Here is an 18,103-nt window from a genome sequence, read left to right as displayed (position 1 = left end):
AATTCGTGTGAACTGGTGATTCCCTGCGAACGAATCTATATCGAGGCATCTATAATCTACGAGAATCTATAATCTATTCTGCAGAATACGGAAACGTGTAACTTCTAGTTTTGACAAATTAGTATCGAGTTTATTTAAGCCTGCCGGCGAATAAACGCAGGCGAATCGATAAATTATTCAAGATAGAAATGTAAATCTCGTTTTAAACGTTCTCTATAATTTTCGTCATTTTTTTATCTGGTAATAATCGTATCTCGTTAAAAGGAAAAGAAGAATGGAAAATATTTATGAGTTTATCCTGAAAAATCATCGAATTTTTAGTGACGTTGATAAACGAACGAATCTTTCTATTCCATAAATTTCTTATTATTTCGAGTTTGCATTTGTAACCTCATTTTTCCTCGTTCGTATATTACGCAAGAATTAATTTGACAAGTGAACTCAGAACATACGTTAGAACATGAAATAAACAATTATTTTTGTCGAACGATATATATATATATACAAATGTGCAGATTAAAATCTTCACGTAAAATTCAACTTGGACCAGTATTTTTTAAAAACTACTATGAATCACGATCGTATGGAAAAATGGGATTATAAGTATAAGATAGATTTTAAGACGCAATTTCCTAGACCACTGTCGCCAATCGATTAGCTTGCATGGCTTATTCGCACCACACGCCAGAATTTCCGATAAAGTGCAGCAAAGCTTAAAGGAGAAGCATGAAGACGATTTCTTTCGAATAATGGAATTGCGGTCATTGAATTCTGGTACCCGATCTCGTACATCTTCTTTCACAATCGAAGTTTACGAGCTTCAAAGAGCTCACACCTCGCAGCTTTGTATCATTGAACCTGATTTTACCACCGACATTGTCCCCTACAACTTTTTCACAAAATTTAGTTAGTTAACTTTTAGTTTCGAAATTCAGTCAGAGTTTCTACTTTGAGAATAATTGTGAATGAAAATTTATTCTTATTCTTTATTTTTTTTTGTGATTTCCTCTCCTCTCTTTTAATTATAATTTTGTAATACCATGAAATTTGGTAAATTTCGTTCGCTTAAGATCGATATCGCGTGAATATTTTGGCTGATGAAAATTTAATTAGACACATTTACTGATAACAATCAATTATAAAACACAAACGGACTCTACGCTCTATTCGTAGTTTCTATATTTAGATAATCAATGACGAACATATTTGCAGCAATGTTCTATGACTTTTGCGAAATATTACTACTACTCGCGTACATGTTTCGCTGCAAATAAAATTATTCCTGAAAAAATTTCACGTTGACCATCGTTTAAACAATATATCCAGATGAAGTTTTCTCAAAAAATAACGAATGAATCTCTTTATCGTCATCTTTTTTCCATTAAAGGAACGATCGTTTTATTTGCAAAAAAAGGTTTCTCTTTCATTTTTTTTTTTTTTTAACGCTCGTCCTTCTATTCTTCTTTGTGCACGTTATCTTAAGCCCTATTCAGTTCACACTTGATTCCTTATAAATTTCCGAGTGAAGCTTAAAAATTTTCAAGTTAAAACGATAAGTATTTGACGTCATACAGGTTGCATTACGAAGTCAACTTCAAGACGACAAATCGTTCTTCTTTTTGTTCCTCCAAAAAAAGAAAAAAGAGATAACACAGGCAATAACGAATCGCTCAGAGGGTATGTACGGTTATGTTTCTTTTTCGTTGACGTCATTTGTTCTTCAATAATTCTAAATTTAGCATATCGATGCGAATAATTAAAAAAAAAAAAAAAAAAAAAAAAGCAACGCTTCCGAACAAGGGTGAAAGTTTTCGATTCGTACAAATTGTACACGTCACCGTTCAAAAGTTTGAACGATCGAAAGCTGTTTCGTTCGAGCAGTGAAACATCCCTTTTTGAATAAGACGATTCGAAAGGATGAAATGGAACGCACGATTGAAATGATATTCAACAACAATTATTTCGCAACAAATTCGAAGATAATTCGATGACGATACACCCTCCTTCCCCCCCCCCCGCTCCCTCCCCACCGATCGATATATTAATCCGATTATATAAGCCGTTTGAACGCATAAAGCTTTTAAAACCGTGGTGAACGCCTCCCACTTCGATCGGAAATTCTTTCCAAAACCGATATGGAAATTTTTCAGGGAGAAATAATCCCCGATCTCTCTCCCATTCGGAATCTCATTGAGGATTTCGCTCTCCCCTCGAAGCTTATCTTGAATTACATTCATCCACTCTCGAACACGGTGATATTCGACTGGCCGGCGATATTCGAATCGATCGAACGGCTGTTACCGCTCGCCCGTTCGTTCGATCGTTCGTTGCCAAAAATAAAACCCGCAACCTCTTCGACCGCTTTTTAATCTGCTATCGGTGCTTGTCCGTAAACCCTGATTTACCATCTCGAGCACGCGCCCGGAATCGAAATATACGCCGATCGAACACGAAGCGAAACGAAACGCTTCGATCAGTCACCTATATTGCATATATATATATATAAGAGAGAGAGAGAGAGGTGAGAAATAACGTATAAATAAAGAAAAATATTCGAGTTCGAAAAGTTTATCGAGGCTTCTTTAATTACCGATGAAGAGGACGAGTAAAATTTCCGATTGAAAAAGGAAACACTCGAGAAATAACGTTAATAACGTATTTCTCATCGCACGTGTATGGGATATCGGCGATTCAGAGGCGGAGTTATTTGCGTAGGTGATCTCTTTAATTAGTCAGACCGATATAGAATAAAATATATCGGGTGTTTGTGACGGTGTCTTGTGGAAATAGATCATTAAAGGAGATCCTCGGAGGAATAATAAATCAAGATCGAGGAGGTGGCAGCGTCGATAATTCAACGGAACGCGATAAAGTTGCCCACGGTTCGTGTTGAAAACACCAACGCGAATCTGTCGTGTTAATTAAACTAACATCCTCGTCGTTGTTCCTTGAAAGGTCTTAACCTGGTCGAAAGGTCAGACGTACGAGATAGACCTTTGCCCGACCTCAAATTCATGTAAACTTTTTTATTTACCTGGTCATTATCCTTTTTTAATATCTCGAGGGAGACGAAAGAATAATAGTTCTTCGAAAGGAATATATTTTGGTTATTTATTTTTATCTTGGAAAAAGAAGAAAATACGACGCCAATTTTTCATCGAAGATCGAAGCAAAGTTGTTCAAACATTGTTCTTTCCGTGAGAATAATTTAATCATTTCTTCACGATACGACAATGCGACAATCTAACCGAGTGTCCAGCTTTCTGAAATATATCACCAACTTTGCCCTTTTACCTCGGTCGGAGATATCACCCATTGCAAAATAAAGGATCGAGTTGTAATATTTATGAACCTGAAACATAATTATTTGTATCGCTTCGTTTAAAGTCTGTTTAATCTCTGAAAAATTTTTTTCCCCCCGTCAAAGCAAAACTAAAAATTATTTGGAGGGAATTTGAATCCAACGAGACAATCAGACAAGGCGCGTTCATTACGATATTTTATTATTAACGCTTTCGTCCCTCGATTCGTCTTCTAAGTTTAATAAATACAAAATATCCTAACTGACTAACGTTCGACTAACCAGAAACGAAGAAGAAAAGAAAAGAAAAAGACACCGGCTTATTTATTTTCAATGAATCGCTTATCACCGATCCAGACGCACTTTCATATTTCCAGTCTTAATCTTCCAACACGTGCACCACTTCCTCCATTTGCCGCTCGATTTCCTTTCTCGGCGAGAGGGGAGGGGAGATTTATCAGCGAAGATGAGACTTTTAATTTGAAATTTCCCCGTCGAGGGGATATTTTAAATAGATTTCCTTCCCTCTCCCTCGAGAATTTTATTAATCGAAACGAAATGCGGGAAGGGGGGAGGGGGGAGGGGGGGGGGCGAAGTCAGATTTGTTGGATGGATGGAAATTTGTTTGGACAATTCGAATGAGAAATTAATAATGGATTTACAGGGCCACCGAAGGCGGTCTGGCACCGGATGCTGCTGCGGGTGCAGGCGCAGGTTCCGACGGGATCGTCGGAGGTCCGAGAACGCCTCAGCAGATCGCCTCGCAGAAACGGCTGCAGGCGACGCAGGCGCAGGTGGACGAGGTCGTCGACATTATGAAAACGAACGTTGAAAAGGTGTTGGAGCGTGATCAAAAGCTGTCCGAGCTCGATGATCGAGCAGGTAGGATCCATATGTTATTCTCCGTTCGTTATTTACGATTATTTTTCCCTCAAGCTTGTGAAATATTAATTCGAAAACTTTCCTCGACTACGTTTTTTTAATTCCTATCGACAATAAGCGGTTAAGATATGAGACAGATATTATGTAAAACGCGAAGGGGGAAAGGGGATATGTATTTGTATAAAATTGAAAAGGTTAAATTGACGAGCAGTTGAAAAACGAAGACACGTGATACTCTTTCTTTGTTTGTTGCCCATAAAAGATAAAAGATTTTTTTCCTTTTTAAAAAGAAATGCATACGTACATATGATTAAAAAATGGGATTAAAACGTGCACAAAGCGCATGGATGATTAAGTCGAAGGAACAGTTGTCCCTCGTTTCTCGAAGTATATTCTCTTCATTCATTCTCGCGGGGTATTGAAGCAGTTCGACCCTGCGCGTCTCTCTACACGCTGATATCGATTACTCGTGACGTTCTCGAATCGATGCCACGTTACGAGGCTGACCATCGTCGATCTTTTTCCCCTGCACGCAGTTTGATCATTAACACAACTTTTTCACTTGGCAACTTTTGCGATTAAACAAGTCGAGAGATCGTTAAAGAAACAATTGTTTGAAAAAAAATTTAAGATTCGAACGTTTGTACGAATAAATCTTTGCTTCGTTATCGTATCTTTTGTTTTACGCGTTTTTCAAAAAAAAAAAAAAAAAAAACGTTGTCGAAGTATTAGAAATAGAATATTTCCCGAATAATTTGTCGTTTTAGACGCGCTTCAGCAAGGAGCGTCGCAATTTGAACAACAAGCAGGAAAACTGAAGAGGAAGTTCTGGTTACAAAATCTGAAGGTAACGAATATCCTTCGATTAAGAAAAATTGAAAACGTTCGTCCGATTTAAACCTTCATTCCTTTTGTTTTTTTTTTTTTTTCTTGCCTTTATGCTTCCAGATGATGATCATCATGGGCGTGATCGGAATAATCGTATTGGCCATCATTGTTGGTAAGTAACTAGATACATAGATGCACTTATCAAAGCTAATGACACTGCCATTGTAACTGTCTAAATGTTCTGTGTGATACGATCAATGTATCTCGCCACGATATAGAACGACTAATTCGGGATTAACTGAAATTATATCCTATTATATCCAATCGATGACTACTTGACTGTTACAAGTTTCAGTTGAATCGAAACCGAACCGGATCAGTCGTTTTTTCGGCTAATGTCTCTGCGTCTACGTTTTCGTGTTGAAAAAAAAAAAAAAAAAAAAGAAAGAAAGGTTTTCACCATCGAAATCATATTGTGTTTTTTGTGCACGACGCAAAGGGACACGACGATGTCTTCGACGAGAGCGAGGACGTCACCGACGAATTTGCATTTGGTCCGATCGAGGAATCCCTTCAAGCATTTTCCCTCGAGGGAATTCCTCGAGTTTGTTAAAGTCTTGTCGACAGAATTGTCACCGTGCTTCGCTTGAAATCATAACTCGTGTCGATAACTCGTTGTTTTCGTGCGAATCGAAGGAAATTCTCTAAACACGATATCAAGAAAAGAAAAGAAAAGAAAAATTTCGCGATATTAAACGATATTAAAAATTAATCCTCGCGATTGATCGAACAGTCTCGTTCGACGTGATCGTCGTAAAGATTAAAATCAATTTTTCCCCACGCGCGGAAAATTTTCGCGGAAGGAAACTGTTCGTAGAAGATCGAGAAGCGATCACGCGCTATAACGTGTTACTAAATCCGTTCTCATCACTGTTTCATCATCTAACGTGTGAATTCTATGTGTTTCTCTTTTTTCGTCTAGCGAACTTCATGTAGACGCGCTGGTTGGTGGAAAAAGATTTGTGTGTGAGTGAGTCTGAAGGTAGACACAGCAACAAAACTGCGACATTGCGTATTACTGTTCTCTCTCTCTCTCTCTCTTTCTCTCTGTCTATCTGTTTCTACTTTTTCCTATTTTTATCCTTATCTGTTCACGTAGAACAGTGTGTACATGAAATACCTGTATACGGATGTGTATATCTCCGTTGTTCTACATTACCCTCGAACTCCATGTCCCCAATCCTCTATAATTTATTCGAATTTTCAATTCATATATATATATATAGTATATATATGTATATGTTCCCTTTGCAAATGTTCGCAATTTCGTAAGAATCTTTCCTTTTGGAATCTCGATGAAATAACAACGAAGCAACAATGATGACGTGAGAATGAAAATGTCGTAGAGAGGACTAAGAAAAAGGAACATTTATAATACGTAAGAAAGATCCTTATGAAATTGACGCTTAATCATCGGTGTTACATATTGTCTGCCTGTAATAGGTATATACTTGCTGGTGTATCACTGTATCTGTATTTCCCTCCTACGAGTCACTGTCCTTCGAGGCTCGTTGTATATTCATGAACCATTGATTTCATCGGATCGTGGCTTCAATTAAGGATCACGCGTATATCCACGCGCATATACGGAGAAAAGTGTAGAGAAATGGAACGGTGTTTCATGAATTTTCGACGAGAAACTCTTGATAATGTCTCTCTGTTCCAAAAGCAACACGATCCAGACTAGCGACACAACAAATATGAACGTGGAGGCTTTGAGAACGAGTTTAAATATCGGGTGAAGAGAAGTGATCGAAGATATCGATCTAGATAACAAATTGCAAAAACTCGAGTCTTGTAGGATATTTATTAAACTTTTACTATATTATTATGTTCAAAGCCTTCGCGTTGTAGTTTCTTTGACTCTGTTGCGAGAGGAATTCGTGTAATTCGAAAAGAAAAAAAAAAAAAAATAGAAGCTAAAAGAAAGCGAATATCGAAGATGTTTCTTCGTGGATCCATGGAATATTTTCGAAGAAGAACGTGATAATTTTTTGAATTTTTTGAGGACGTTCCACGACAAGAGTAATCGATTTGAAACGGGACGAGAAAGATGTTTTGAAAAGAATACACAACCACTTACCCAGACCTGTGCCTCGTAATCACTGTTATGTGTCTGTCTGTACTTTTTGATGGCATTGCCCCCGTCTTTTTTCCGAAGTTGGTCCCAGCCAGTGATTTTCAATTTTTTGGTGGTCGAAAAGATTATGAATGCAAAATGAGTGCGAAAAAGAGTGCGACGAGAATCGTAAATCCGTGTCGGACAATTGAGAAAAGAAAAGGGGGAAAAAAAAATTAAGGAATTAAATGTGGAAATAAAACATCGCGTACAATGAACAAAGATAACGAAAATGAACGATAATGTTAAAATACCACCGAGAAATGAAAACACGTATGGACATCAACAATCACAATGAACAAAATTGACAACATTAATAACAACAATAACAACAACAATAACAACAACAAGTTACTAAATATATATATATATTGCTCCTATGAACAACAATAAGAACATCAACAACATCAACAACAAAATAGAAAGAGACTTCTAAGCTTTTATTTCACTCCCACTCTTCTCTTCGTGTTACGGTAAGCTACAATTTTTATTGATGCATTTTATCAATGATAATTTTCTTTTTTTTTTTCAAATTTTCTCCTCTCTTCCATCTTTAAGATCGTGCAAGGACAAGAATTTTTCTCTTCCTCCGCTCTGCTAAGGTTCTAAATTATATAACTCTTTTTTAACATTTTTTTTTTTTCTACGCGCAGAAGTGAACAATTCGAATCTTCTCTTGCCTTCTCTCTCTCTCTCTCTCTCTCTCTCTCTCTCTCTCTCTCTCTCTCTTTTTTGTTTTTCTCTGCTCCGTGAAAAAGTGAACAAAAATAATTTATCATTTCGATAGAAACTTTAAAGAATTCGATCAATTTCTGCGCGCAGTTCAGAAAATCCGGACTTTTTTTCTTTTTTTTTTTATTGCATATTTTCGATCTCAGCATGAAATTTTTCCTTCGATCTATTCTTATGTATCTCTTTCGTCGTCATTTATTATTATTTATAATCTTTTACTTTCCTCACGAACTCCGAACACTGTTCCAGAATATACAATTACATGGACAACATATAATGATATTGTATGTATATAAAGATATTCCAAAGGAGGATAATCTCTTCTCCCTACGAAACAAAAATATATATTATTTTCTGGGACGATCTTCACGCTGTGCACGTTTCTCTAAAGCTTGAGAACGATTATGGGGCATGTTTATGTTTATATTTTATTTATTTTTTTTTTCTTCTTCTTTTTTTTTTACGTTCGATAGATAATTTTCATGCTGATCGGGAAAGGTAGCGCGATGCATGGCTTCCTCCTGGTTAGACGTTACACGCGGAAGAAAGAAGTTCGATGGAACGCTTTTATCGGGATCCGCTTCCAACAGGTTATCGTGATCGGGAAATGCGAATACGTTTTCGTGGAAAAAACGGGAAATGATTTTTAAACGTTGGAGGAAAAGTCGGGACGATGCGAGAAGAGGAATGCGATAACAGTGTTCGATCTTTATAAGCGTTAACGACGAATTAGTAGTTGATGTTAAATGTGATCGTGAAGTTTGCATGCGATTTGTTTCAGATGTAGATGTGGCATTGTTATATCGTTTTGTAATATGTTTTGTAAAGATTAGGTCGATCACAGTCTCGTGGGCAAAGATAATAAAATTGTATTAATTATTGATTTATTGCGATTTTTCGAATTAATGAATTATTTGACATCTATTATACTCGTATCTTATTGAAAATTTGATAATTCTTTTTAAAAATTCATCTTCTTCTTCTATTTCTTATCGAAAATAAGCATATCTTTGTCCATGATCGTCGGCATTCTGCATGCAAAGAATACCAAAAAAAAAAAAAAAAAAAAAAAAAAAGAAAAGAAAAAGAACGAAAGATCGAAACGAAACCAAGCGATGTGACTGAAATGTCCTCCAAGATGAAAGACGTTGCAAAAAAAAAAAAAAAAGGTCGCTTGGAAAGAGACAAGGGAAAAAAAAACAATCGCTTGTTGTTCTTTTCAGCGAGCGCCACCGGCAGCAACGACTCGCAAAACTGAACACGTGAGTAAAATTAAGGTAACAACAACAACAACAGCAGCAACAACAACAACAGCAACAACAACAACAGCAGCAAAAAAAAAAAAGGAAAGCAAAAGGAATCAACAGCGAAACAAATGCGTGTGAAGGAATGGCGGGTTATTTGAACGTGTGAGACTGCGTTACAATAAATAAAAAATAAAAAAAAAAGAAAAAGGATAAAAAAATACACATAATCGACAAGCAACAAGCGACAGCAACAATAATAGAGAAACGAGAAAGATGTATCGTATTTGATAAGATGAAAGCAACCGAAAGAAACGAAGGAACAGTGGCGTAGTGAATATCCATCGTTGATCGATTTTTGAATACTTCGAAAAAAAGTTCTTCGATCTTCCAAATCTGATATATATAAAAAAGAAAAAAAAAAAAAGAAAGAGAGGAGGAAGCGAAAAAATAGAAGCGAGAAATATAAGAAATAACGATAGATAGATTCTGGGAAGGGAGAGAAGATCGAAGAAGAAGAAGAGGAGGAAGAGGACGCAACGATTATGATTTCGTTCGCAATTCCGCCTTCTCTGTTCGAGATCCAAAACGACGCTTTCGACTCGAGCGCGAGAACGGACGCGGTTTAATTATTTTTGTCAATGTTTCGCAAATGGACGAAGGCCGGCCATGAGATAAAGAAGCTCGAGGAACGATTTAAAATTCTTTGGAAAGAAATCTTTGTCGATCGTTCGTTCGATCCATTTGATGGTAACCGGTTAGAAAAAACGGAAAAAGATCGAGGCACGGAAGAGAAAAGAGGAGGAGGAGGAGGAGGAGGATCGACGTAAAATCGATCGATCCTTGCCTTCCTTCGTCCATCTTTGTGAATCTATAATACATACGCACTAAGGATAAAATAAGAATAAAAATTAAGAGAGAGAAAAATAATGGCCAGTGTGTACAAAGAGAAGAGGGGGGAATTAGTGGGGGGGAATATCGCGATACAGGGTGTCCGTAAAAACTAAAGCAGGATCCTTTTCGACGAAGGCAGCGTCGTATCGTAGGGAATTTTCATTGTGTCTCCCTTCCCTCCGTAAAGAAGTGCCGAATATAAATAAATAAATAATAAATGTGTGTATAAATGTTTATATCGACGTTTACTTTATAAATAAATAACGCATGTATAGAGTTTCGAGGAAGAGCGTACGATTTATAATCGAAGAGCGTGCAGATCTTCCGTATCGTTTCATAACTCTGCTTGTTCGAGACTTATATACGTACGTTGAAAATCATGTATTGTTCGAAAATTGTTCTCGAAAGTATTCTCTTCGTCAGGATCTTGTAACGCCTCTTCCCTTATCGTTTTCGTTCGTTATCGTGTTGATGAAATATAGTCAGGGAGAAAGGGCGAATTTTTCCTGTCCTAAGATTTTTTTACGCTTCCGAATTAAAAATGGAAGGAAAGATCGGTTACGATAATCACGCGTGGATCGTATGCTCTGCTTGCAACGTATATATATGTACATCTCGTGCTGTAAATAATATCATTTCTCCTTCATGTTCGTTCGATTACGACCAACCGCTGATAATTAATAAACGAGTAAAAAAAAAAAAAAAGAAAATAATAAAAAATAAAAAAAATAAAATACCACGCAAGATAATGCGACAAAGTGCGAAAGGATAAAATAGAGTGAAAGGAAGATTGAAAGAGTGAGAGAGAGAAAGAGGGAGAGCGCATCACACGCATCCTTTGTTCTTTCGAGCCCGTTATCCTTCTATTCGATCGGGAAATGAATATAAGTAGAAGAAGCCTGCCTTCGTCGAATATGGCAACGAACGTTTTCGAGCAACCTGTGCGACGAAACGAGAAAACGAAAAAAAAAAAAAAAAAAAATTAAAAAGATTAGAGAGAAAAAAAAGAAGAAGAAGAAGAAGATATGAAATAAAATAACGCGAATAATGAACGAGAAAAGAGAGAGACGCATCGACTTGCTCGAGGCACTTATATAGGTTCGTTTTAAAGCTTGAAGAATTATCTACAGATGTTATGTATACATGTTAATAATATTAATATTAATAATAATAATAATAATAATAATAATAATAATAATAATAACAATAACAATGATGCTAATAGTAACGATAATAAGAATAATTATGATAATAATAACAATAATAACGATAATAATAGTGCAGGATAATATTTAACAAGACAAAAAACTGAGCGATCTGACGACCACCGAATTGAATCTGTGGAATCCCAATTACCATTTAGAAAAAGAGAAAATATTGTACGAGATGTCATCGAAGATTGAAGACACGTTATGAAATTCACTATTTACGCTGTTTCGCAGGAATTGTATCTTCTGTTTTAATTGTATCTATCAACTACCAACTCGCATCATTCTCTCAAAAACATTTTTGCGTACAGAGATAATTCCACGGACAAAACGTGTCATCTATCTTTGCCGACGTGTCGTACACGATTCCACGGAGGAAAAACGATATCCTCAAAGTTTCTCATCATCGGCCACCCGGCTACACGTGAAACGAAAGATAGAATTCGATTCGAAGGAAGCACATTTAACGGCAGCTCGAGGAAGTCGTCGATGGTTTCCTTTTCATTTCATTGATTTACTCTTGTGTTCAACCGTGTTCATCCATCGAACGAACGAACCATACGAATTTTAACATTTTAGAATCCATCGAGTCCCTTCCTCCGCGTATCGATTCTACAAAAAAAAAAAAAAAAAAAAAAAAACTGTGAACTCTGTTCGTTTAAAAAAAAAAAAATGATCGAATATCGAATTTCAAAATCAGAATTCTTCAGTAAATAAAAAATCCTATACTATACTGGAAACAATTGGTTTCCTTTTTTTTTTTTTTTTTTTTTGTTTTCGAGGAAATTTTAATGATTCGTTGAAAATTACGCGAAGAAAGGGACCAGAAGTTGTTAAACACGGAATAGGGAGCATTGTTGATCGTTGGGAGGAAAAGTTTCAAACGGGATTCTTACTTGGAATCACGATCCGAAATCATAGCGTTTAAATGATCAAATTGTGTTTAAAAGAGAAAGAAAAAAAAGAAAAAAAAAAAAAAATTATAAAACACATAACTGTACGATACGTTTTGAACGTTGGCGTGTTAATTATTAACGACGATTATGACGATCATGATGATTATGCTGCTTTCAACATTGTACAGTATCGAATAAAAATTATAGTGCGTAGTCAGAAAAAAAAAAAAACAGACAGCTAGTAGAAAGCAAGGAACGAAAAAGAAGTGGACATTTTTTATGCGACTCTATTTTGGCTACGATCGTGTTTTTTAAGTTTTTCTTTCTTTTATCATTTTTTTATCTCTCTCTCTCTCTCTCTCTCTCTCTCTCTCTCTCTCTCTCTCTCTCTCTCTCTCTCTCTCTCTCTCTCTCTCTTTCTTTCTTTTTCTGTCTTTCCATCTTGAGAAAAAAATTACAGAAGAGAAATGTCGAATCTCGATCACGATCGTGGCCAAAAAAAAGTCGACGATTTTCGATTGAAGTTTTTCAATCGAACAAAAAATTTCTCATCGTAACCATGAAGAGAAGGACCCTTTTAAAATCTAGTTAATCTATTTAATTCCAATAGGAGGTAAGAATATTGAATATATCTTCTCCATTTTATTTTCTATTCTTATATATATCTCTCTTTTTACCAAAGACAATCGTCATAATTTAATCAATTTGGAATGTTTCAGTCGTAAAAATGTATCCGTTCGCGTTTTTCCTTCCTTTCTCTTATTCAAGATATATGTATATATACATATGTATATATATATATATATATTTATAACATGTTCGTCAATTGCCAGTAAACAGACAGATACATAACTCTTCTTTTGCTCACATTTCTATATAATTATTCAAAGAGATTAGATATCAACTTTACTTTTAACATCTCCTTACTTTTTCTTCTTCGCTCTATCGGGCTTTTCTTAAAAATAAAATAATACTCATTTCATCTTCACAGAACGAAACAAGAAATTCTTCGCTCAATACTTTTTTTCAATTTAACGTAAGAAAAAACCTGCCCACCAATTTTTCTTCCGATACACTTTACATGTATATCATCTTATATAGAAAATATCCTAAAAAAGAATACACAAATCGAAAAATAATATTCTTACACTTTTCTAAATTTCCAATTTTCCTTTTGTTTTCTTTTCTTTTCTTTTTTTTTTTTCTTTTCTTTTCTTTTCTTTTTTTCTTAATAATATATTCTCGTATAATGTGATCTTGTTCCGAAATAATTTGTGTGATTACCTTTTTTCAGCGAAATTTATGCCAGAATCGACACCACCACCGCCACCCTATGCCTATCCACCACCAGGTATGCCAGCTCAGGTTCCGGGTGCAGCTGTTCCGGGTGCCGCACCAGCCGCTGCACCAGGAGCTGCAGCGGGAGGAGCGGGTGGTGGAAGCGGACAACAGACCGCTGGTGCAGCGTTAGTCGGCAATTTGAACGGCATTCACAGCGTGATGTAAAGAGAAAAAGAAAAAAAAAAAAAAAAAGAAAAAGAAAAAAAAAAGGAAAGAAAAAAAAGAAAGAATATTACACTCCTCCGTACTGTATCGCAATAAGAATTTTCCATGCTAATCTCAAACGAGCAACGTGATGTCTATTGGCGTATATAAGCGTATAAGTAAAAGATATACTATAAAGTATATTAAAGAAGGAGAGAAAGCTTCGATCGATTCGCTAGATTCGCGTGTCCAAAATTCTGATCACCACAATCACACAGTACAGGTTTCTTTTCGACGTTTACAATAAGATAGAGGAAAGAATCGAATAAATTAAAATATCGATGAAATAAACGTTTGATCGAGGAACGAACAGCTAACGCGTTAACTGCCGCGATCCGCAATGAAGATGAGAGACAAAGATAATAGCTGATTCGCTAAAGATGTTCCCTGTTTTCAAGCAATCGTTAATCGTTATCGTTTTAACCGCATCATATCGATCGCAGTGCATACAATCTGAGAACTTTTCGAGAAAAGTTGAAGAATGACAAAAAAGACGCGTGGTGCATATTTATAGTAGTTCCTCTGTGCAGTTAATGTGTTAAAAGTACGCTGCAAAAAAAAGAAATTATATAAAGTCGCGAGTTCCGTAATAGCTTTTAGGGACAATTTCTGTATATTATTCACTTCCTGTTTGGTGGTGAAAGCTTAGAAAATCGGTAGGGAAGTTGATCGACCCTCCCATAACGTTTATTTCGTAATGAAAAAATAGCGAATTATATAGAAATAGATATTTCTGTATGTCGATTTCGACTAACTTCGAGAATTTTCACGTACTCCCTCGTATATGATAATCCTAGCCAAAAAAAAGTTAAAGAGGGGACGAATGAAAAATACGAGAGAGAATACTGTCCGTGTATTAATGGAGAAAAACACGTATATCTACGTATATACGTGTATGTGTACATAAATTATTACGAATTATCGATGTAAGATTGAACTATACATACATACATACATACATATATAAATAATATAACTTATAAATATACATAGTAGGTATACTGCGACGAAAAAAAAAATATAAGAAAGAAATCAACAGAGAAAAAAAAAGAAAGGAAGAAAGAAAGAGAAAAAGAGAGGGAGAGAAAGAGAGAGAGAGAGAGAGAGAGAGAGAGAGAGATGAGAGTGAGAGAGAGAGACAGAGAAATTGTTAATGTTAAATATTATTATTCTTTACTTTTAGCAATCCGTAAATAAAAATTAGCAATTATTATCCTAAATAAAAGTTAATAATTGTATCAAGAAAGATAATTTTCATGTTAATTATATTTATGTGGACGATCCTTCTTTACGAATCCTGTTTTCACGGATTCTGGTATATAACTTACAATTAGCAATAACTTATAATCGTAATATATGTATACATATATAAATATATCACTCTTTATTAACATGGATTATTAATATTTTTCTTAAAATCTTATAATTTTTAATATCTTTCTTTGTGCAATTTTTAAATTGGCAAATTACTTTCTGAAACGATACATGGGATTTTAATAGAAAGCGAGAGCGTATTGACTTGGGAATGAAAATAATGAAGAAGATTCACAAAAGGTTCGGCCTATAAATGCTCCCTTTTTCAAAAAAGACAATTCATACTTCATTATAAATCATACCAATGAGAAAAACGATGATATATTTTAAACATGATAAATCGAATTAACAATTGTTAGATTATTTGTATACTTTTCTAGAAATGATAAATTATGGTCGAAAGAGGAAGCATTTGTGGATAAAAATTTTTTTATTATTTTTATTATTATATGAAGATTGCATCAAGAAAATGCTCATCATGTTTAATGAGAAACAAAATAATATCCGAATATTTAATTATCGATGAATATAGCGTGGATTTTTATTAATTACGAAATAAAAAGAAAAGTTAAAAAAGATATTTCGATGATTATACCGCGATAATAATTTCTTTTTTTAAAATAACTGGCAATCTCTTAATATTCTCTTCTTAATGGCCTAATCGATTAGAATTTCATTTATTCATTCGTTCGTTTCTTTATCGTTCGTTTAAGAAAAAAACATTCGATTTTCATAATTAAATTAAAAAGATCATAAAAGAAATACAATCATTCGTAATAGCGATTCTTTTCTTATTACTATGCGACTACTCTTATGTATCTATATGCCATAAACTTATTAGATGTTCCATAGAATAGATTTAAATTTTTGCATTCTCACAAAAAAAAGTGGAAAAAATATCTTTTAACAAAAAAAATTATATAAATTAAAATGCAAAAAAGTTGCGAGGATTATAAACGAAGTTTAACGAAAAGAAACCGATAGGATTAAGATATCCATTTTTTGCTACATTATTGAAATACGAAAAACATTTCAGAGTGTAATAATCGTAAAATATTTTGCTCTGATTTATTATAAAATCAATCTCTTAACATACCTTCCTTAAATTAAATTATCATTCCATATTCCCTCGATACCTTTCCTTTTTCTCCGAAATGCTTATTATTATGTCTACAAATCGAAGAAATAACATAATTTAAGATGTTTGTAAGTATGACGAAAATATGTATAAGAAAGCTTCACCATATAGATAGTTAATGTATTATTACGAAATATAAAGGTACAATTAATAATCGCGATTGAGTTAAACGTCATTCGATTTATGATCGAAGAATCTTATATTCATTTAGCTATAGATGTTACTGTAAATTAATCTTAAATAAACATAATTATGAAAAAGAAAAAATTATTTCTTCAGAAATAATATATTTGAATATATTTTTATGTTTATATTTTACATATATATTTTTATTATTTGAAAAAGATTGAATGATACTTTTTTATTTATATAATATTTTTATGTAATGTGATATAATATTTTTATGAATCTCAGGGTTCCACTTAAAACCATTACACTCTTGATATAAATGACATGAACGCCACCTAACGGTTTACTCTTCCATTTATCGAGCATTTGTAAACATGGCTCCGGTGAGTTTTATATTTGTGAAAAATATAATAATAATTCAGAAATATTTAAAAATTTTTTAAAAATTCATTAAAAACATAAGACAATATACTTTAACCTTTTGTTATGATATAATTATATTTATATTTTTGAAAAGATTATAAAGATATCGTTGGATGTAAACTTCTAACCTAAAAAATATCAATTAATGTCTAACACATGTTAAAGAAAACATAATTTTTTAATTAAAAGAAAATCAAAATGAAGAAATATATATTTTTCAGCCCACTACAAAGAAGTCCAAGGGACCAACCATTAAAAAACAGGCCCTCCGGGGTAAAGGCCAAAAGAAAAAGGTATCCCTTAAGTTCACTATAGACTGTACACATCCTGCAGAAGATAATATTATGGATGTAGCTAATTTCGTAAGTTAATTTTTATTTTCTAATCATATTGTTTAGTTAAATTTCGATATTTTTTAAATTCAAATTTTGAAATTTTATCTTATTATTTAATATGTCATAATTTAACATGCAAATAAAATAGTTAATTTTTTACAGGAAAAATATTTACATGAAAGAATTAAAGTTGCTGGAAAAACAAATAATTTTGGTAACAGTGTTACATTAGAAAGGGATAAGATGAAACTATCTGTTAACAGTGATATCGATTTTTCTAAACGGTGGGTTTTATTATCCAAATAATAGAAACAATATTTAATAATTAATACAACTTATTTAATATTTATTGAATTTGACATTAGTTTTTTTAAAAAAACAACTGATATTTGCACTAATTTAATAATATATTTATGTAGGTATCTCAAATATCTTACAAAAAAATATTTGAAAAAAAATAAATTACGTGATTGGTTACGTGTTGTATCAAAAGACAAAGAAACCTATGAGTTAAGGTACTTCCAGATTAACAGTCAAGAAGATGACGATGAAGAAGATGCAGAATAAAGTTTTAATTGTATGATGCAATTACAGAATTATCTGTACATATTTCTACTAATAAATAATAGGAAAAAATTGGATGCATTTTATGAATAAAAAATTTTGATTTCCTTCATTTCTTTAAAATTTGATTATATTTTATAAATATATTAAAAACTAAATTTATTATTATTAAAAAATTAAAACAAAAAAATAATATAATAATTACAAAGATTTATGTATATAATAATACAATACATATAATGTATAATAATATATGTATTATGAAAAGAAAAGAAAATTAAATTTTATTTTTTTTGATTTTAGATAGATATTTGTACAAATTTAAAATTCTTATGAACACAAAGAATTCGAATTTTAAAATTTATTTATTTTATTTAATATTGCTGATCTGAAATATAATAAAAATTTTAATTCAATTTTTTACTTTGAATATTTATATTTTTTTGCGTTTGTTGTTTTACATACATTATTTTTATTACAACATTTTATTA

The 18,103-nt window shown here is 33.4% G+C and overlaps 2 protein-coding genes across 3 annotated transcripts in view; both read left to right on the top strand.

The window, feature by feature from the left end:
• nSyb (neuronal Synaptobrevin) overlaps positions 1–16,315 on the top strand; it is a 39,229-nt gene extending 22,914 nt beyond the window's left edge. For both annotated transcript variants that reach the window (XM_086909279.1, XM_086909281.1), the window contains exons 2-5: positions 3,966–4,183; positions 4,951–5,030; positions 5,132–5,183; positions 13,459–16,315. In XM_086909279.1, coding sequence (XP_086765405.1) covers positions 3,966–4,183; positions 4,951–5,030; positions 5,132–5,183; positions 13,459–13,670 — 562 coding nt within the window. In that variant the 3' untranslated portion in view covers positions 13,671–16,315. The remainder of the gene's footprint in view (positions 1–3,965; positions 4,184–4,950; positions 5,031–5,131; positions 5,184–13,458) is intronic.
• A 216-nt stretch (positions 16,316–16,531) lies between these two features.
• Positions 16,532–17,918, top strand: LOC100862988 (large ribosomal subunit protein eL22). The gene is made up of 4 exons (XM_003694963.4): positions 16,532–16,673; positions 16,935–17,075; positions 17,211–17,332; positions 17,468–17,918. The coding sequence occupies exons 1-4, from the start codon at positions 16,665–16,667 to the stop codon at positions 17,613–17,615; spliced, it is 420 nt and encodes a 139-aa protein (XP_003695011.1). The 5' UTR covers positions 16,532–16,664; the 3' UTR covers positions 17,616–17,918.
• The last annotated feature ends 185 nt before the right edge of the window (positions 17,919–18,103 follow it).

The sequence above is a fragment of the Apis florea genome, unplaced genomic scaffold (assembly GCF_048593485.1).
Source record: "Apis florea isolate Af1SG1 unplaced genomic scaffold, ASM4859348v1 contig_3081_pilon, whole genome shotgun sequence".
Classification (NCBI taxonomy): domain Eukaryota; kingdom Metazoa; phylum Arthropoda; class Insecta; order Hymenoptera; family Apidae; genus Apis; species Apis florea.
The sequence above is the reverse complement of the archived record's forward strand: the minus strand, read 5'-3'. Positions and strand labels throughout refer to the sequence as shown.

Coding starts and splice junctions, on each gene's coding strand:
- LOC100862988 (XM_003694963.4), top strand. Junction 17,076..17,210: donor TTATGGATGTAGCTAATTTC/GTAAGTTAATTT, acceptor AATTTTTTACAG/GAAAAATATTTACATGAAAG. Junction 17,333..17,467: donor GATATCGATTTTTCTAAACG/GTGGGTTTTATT, acceptor ATATTTATGTAG/GTATCTCAAATATCTTACAA.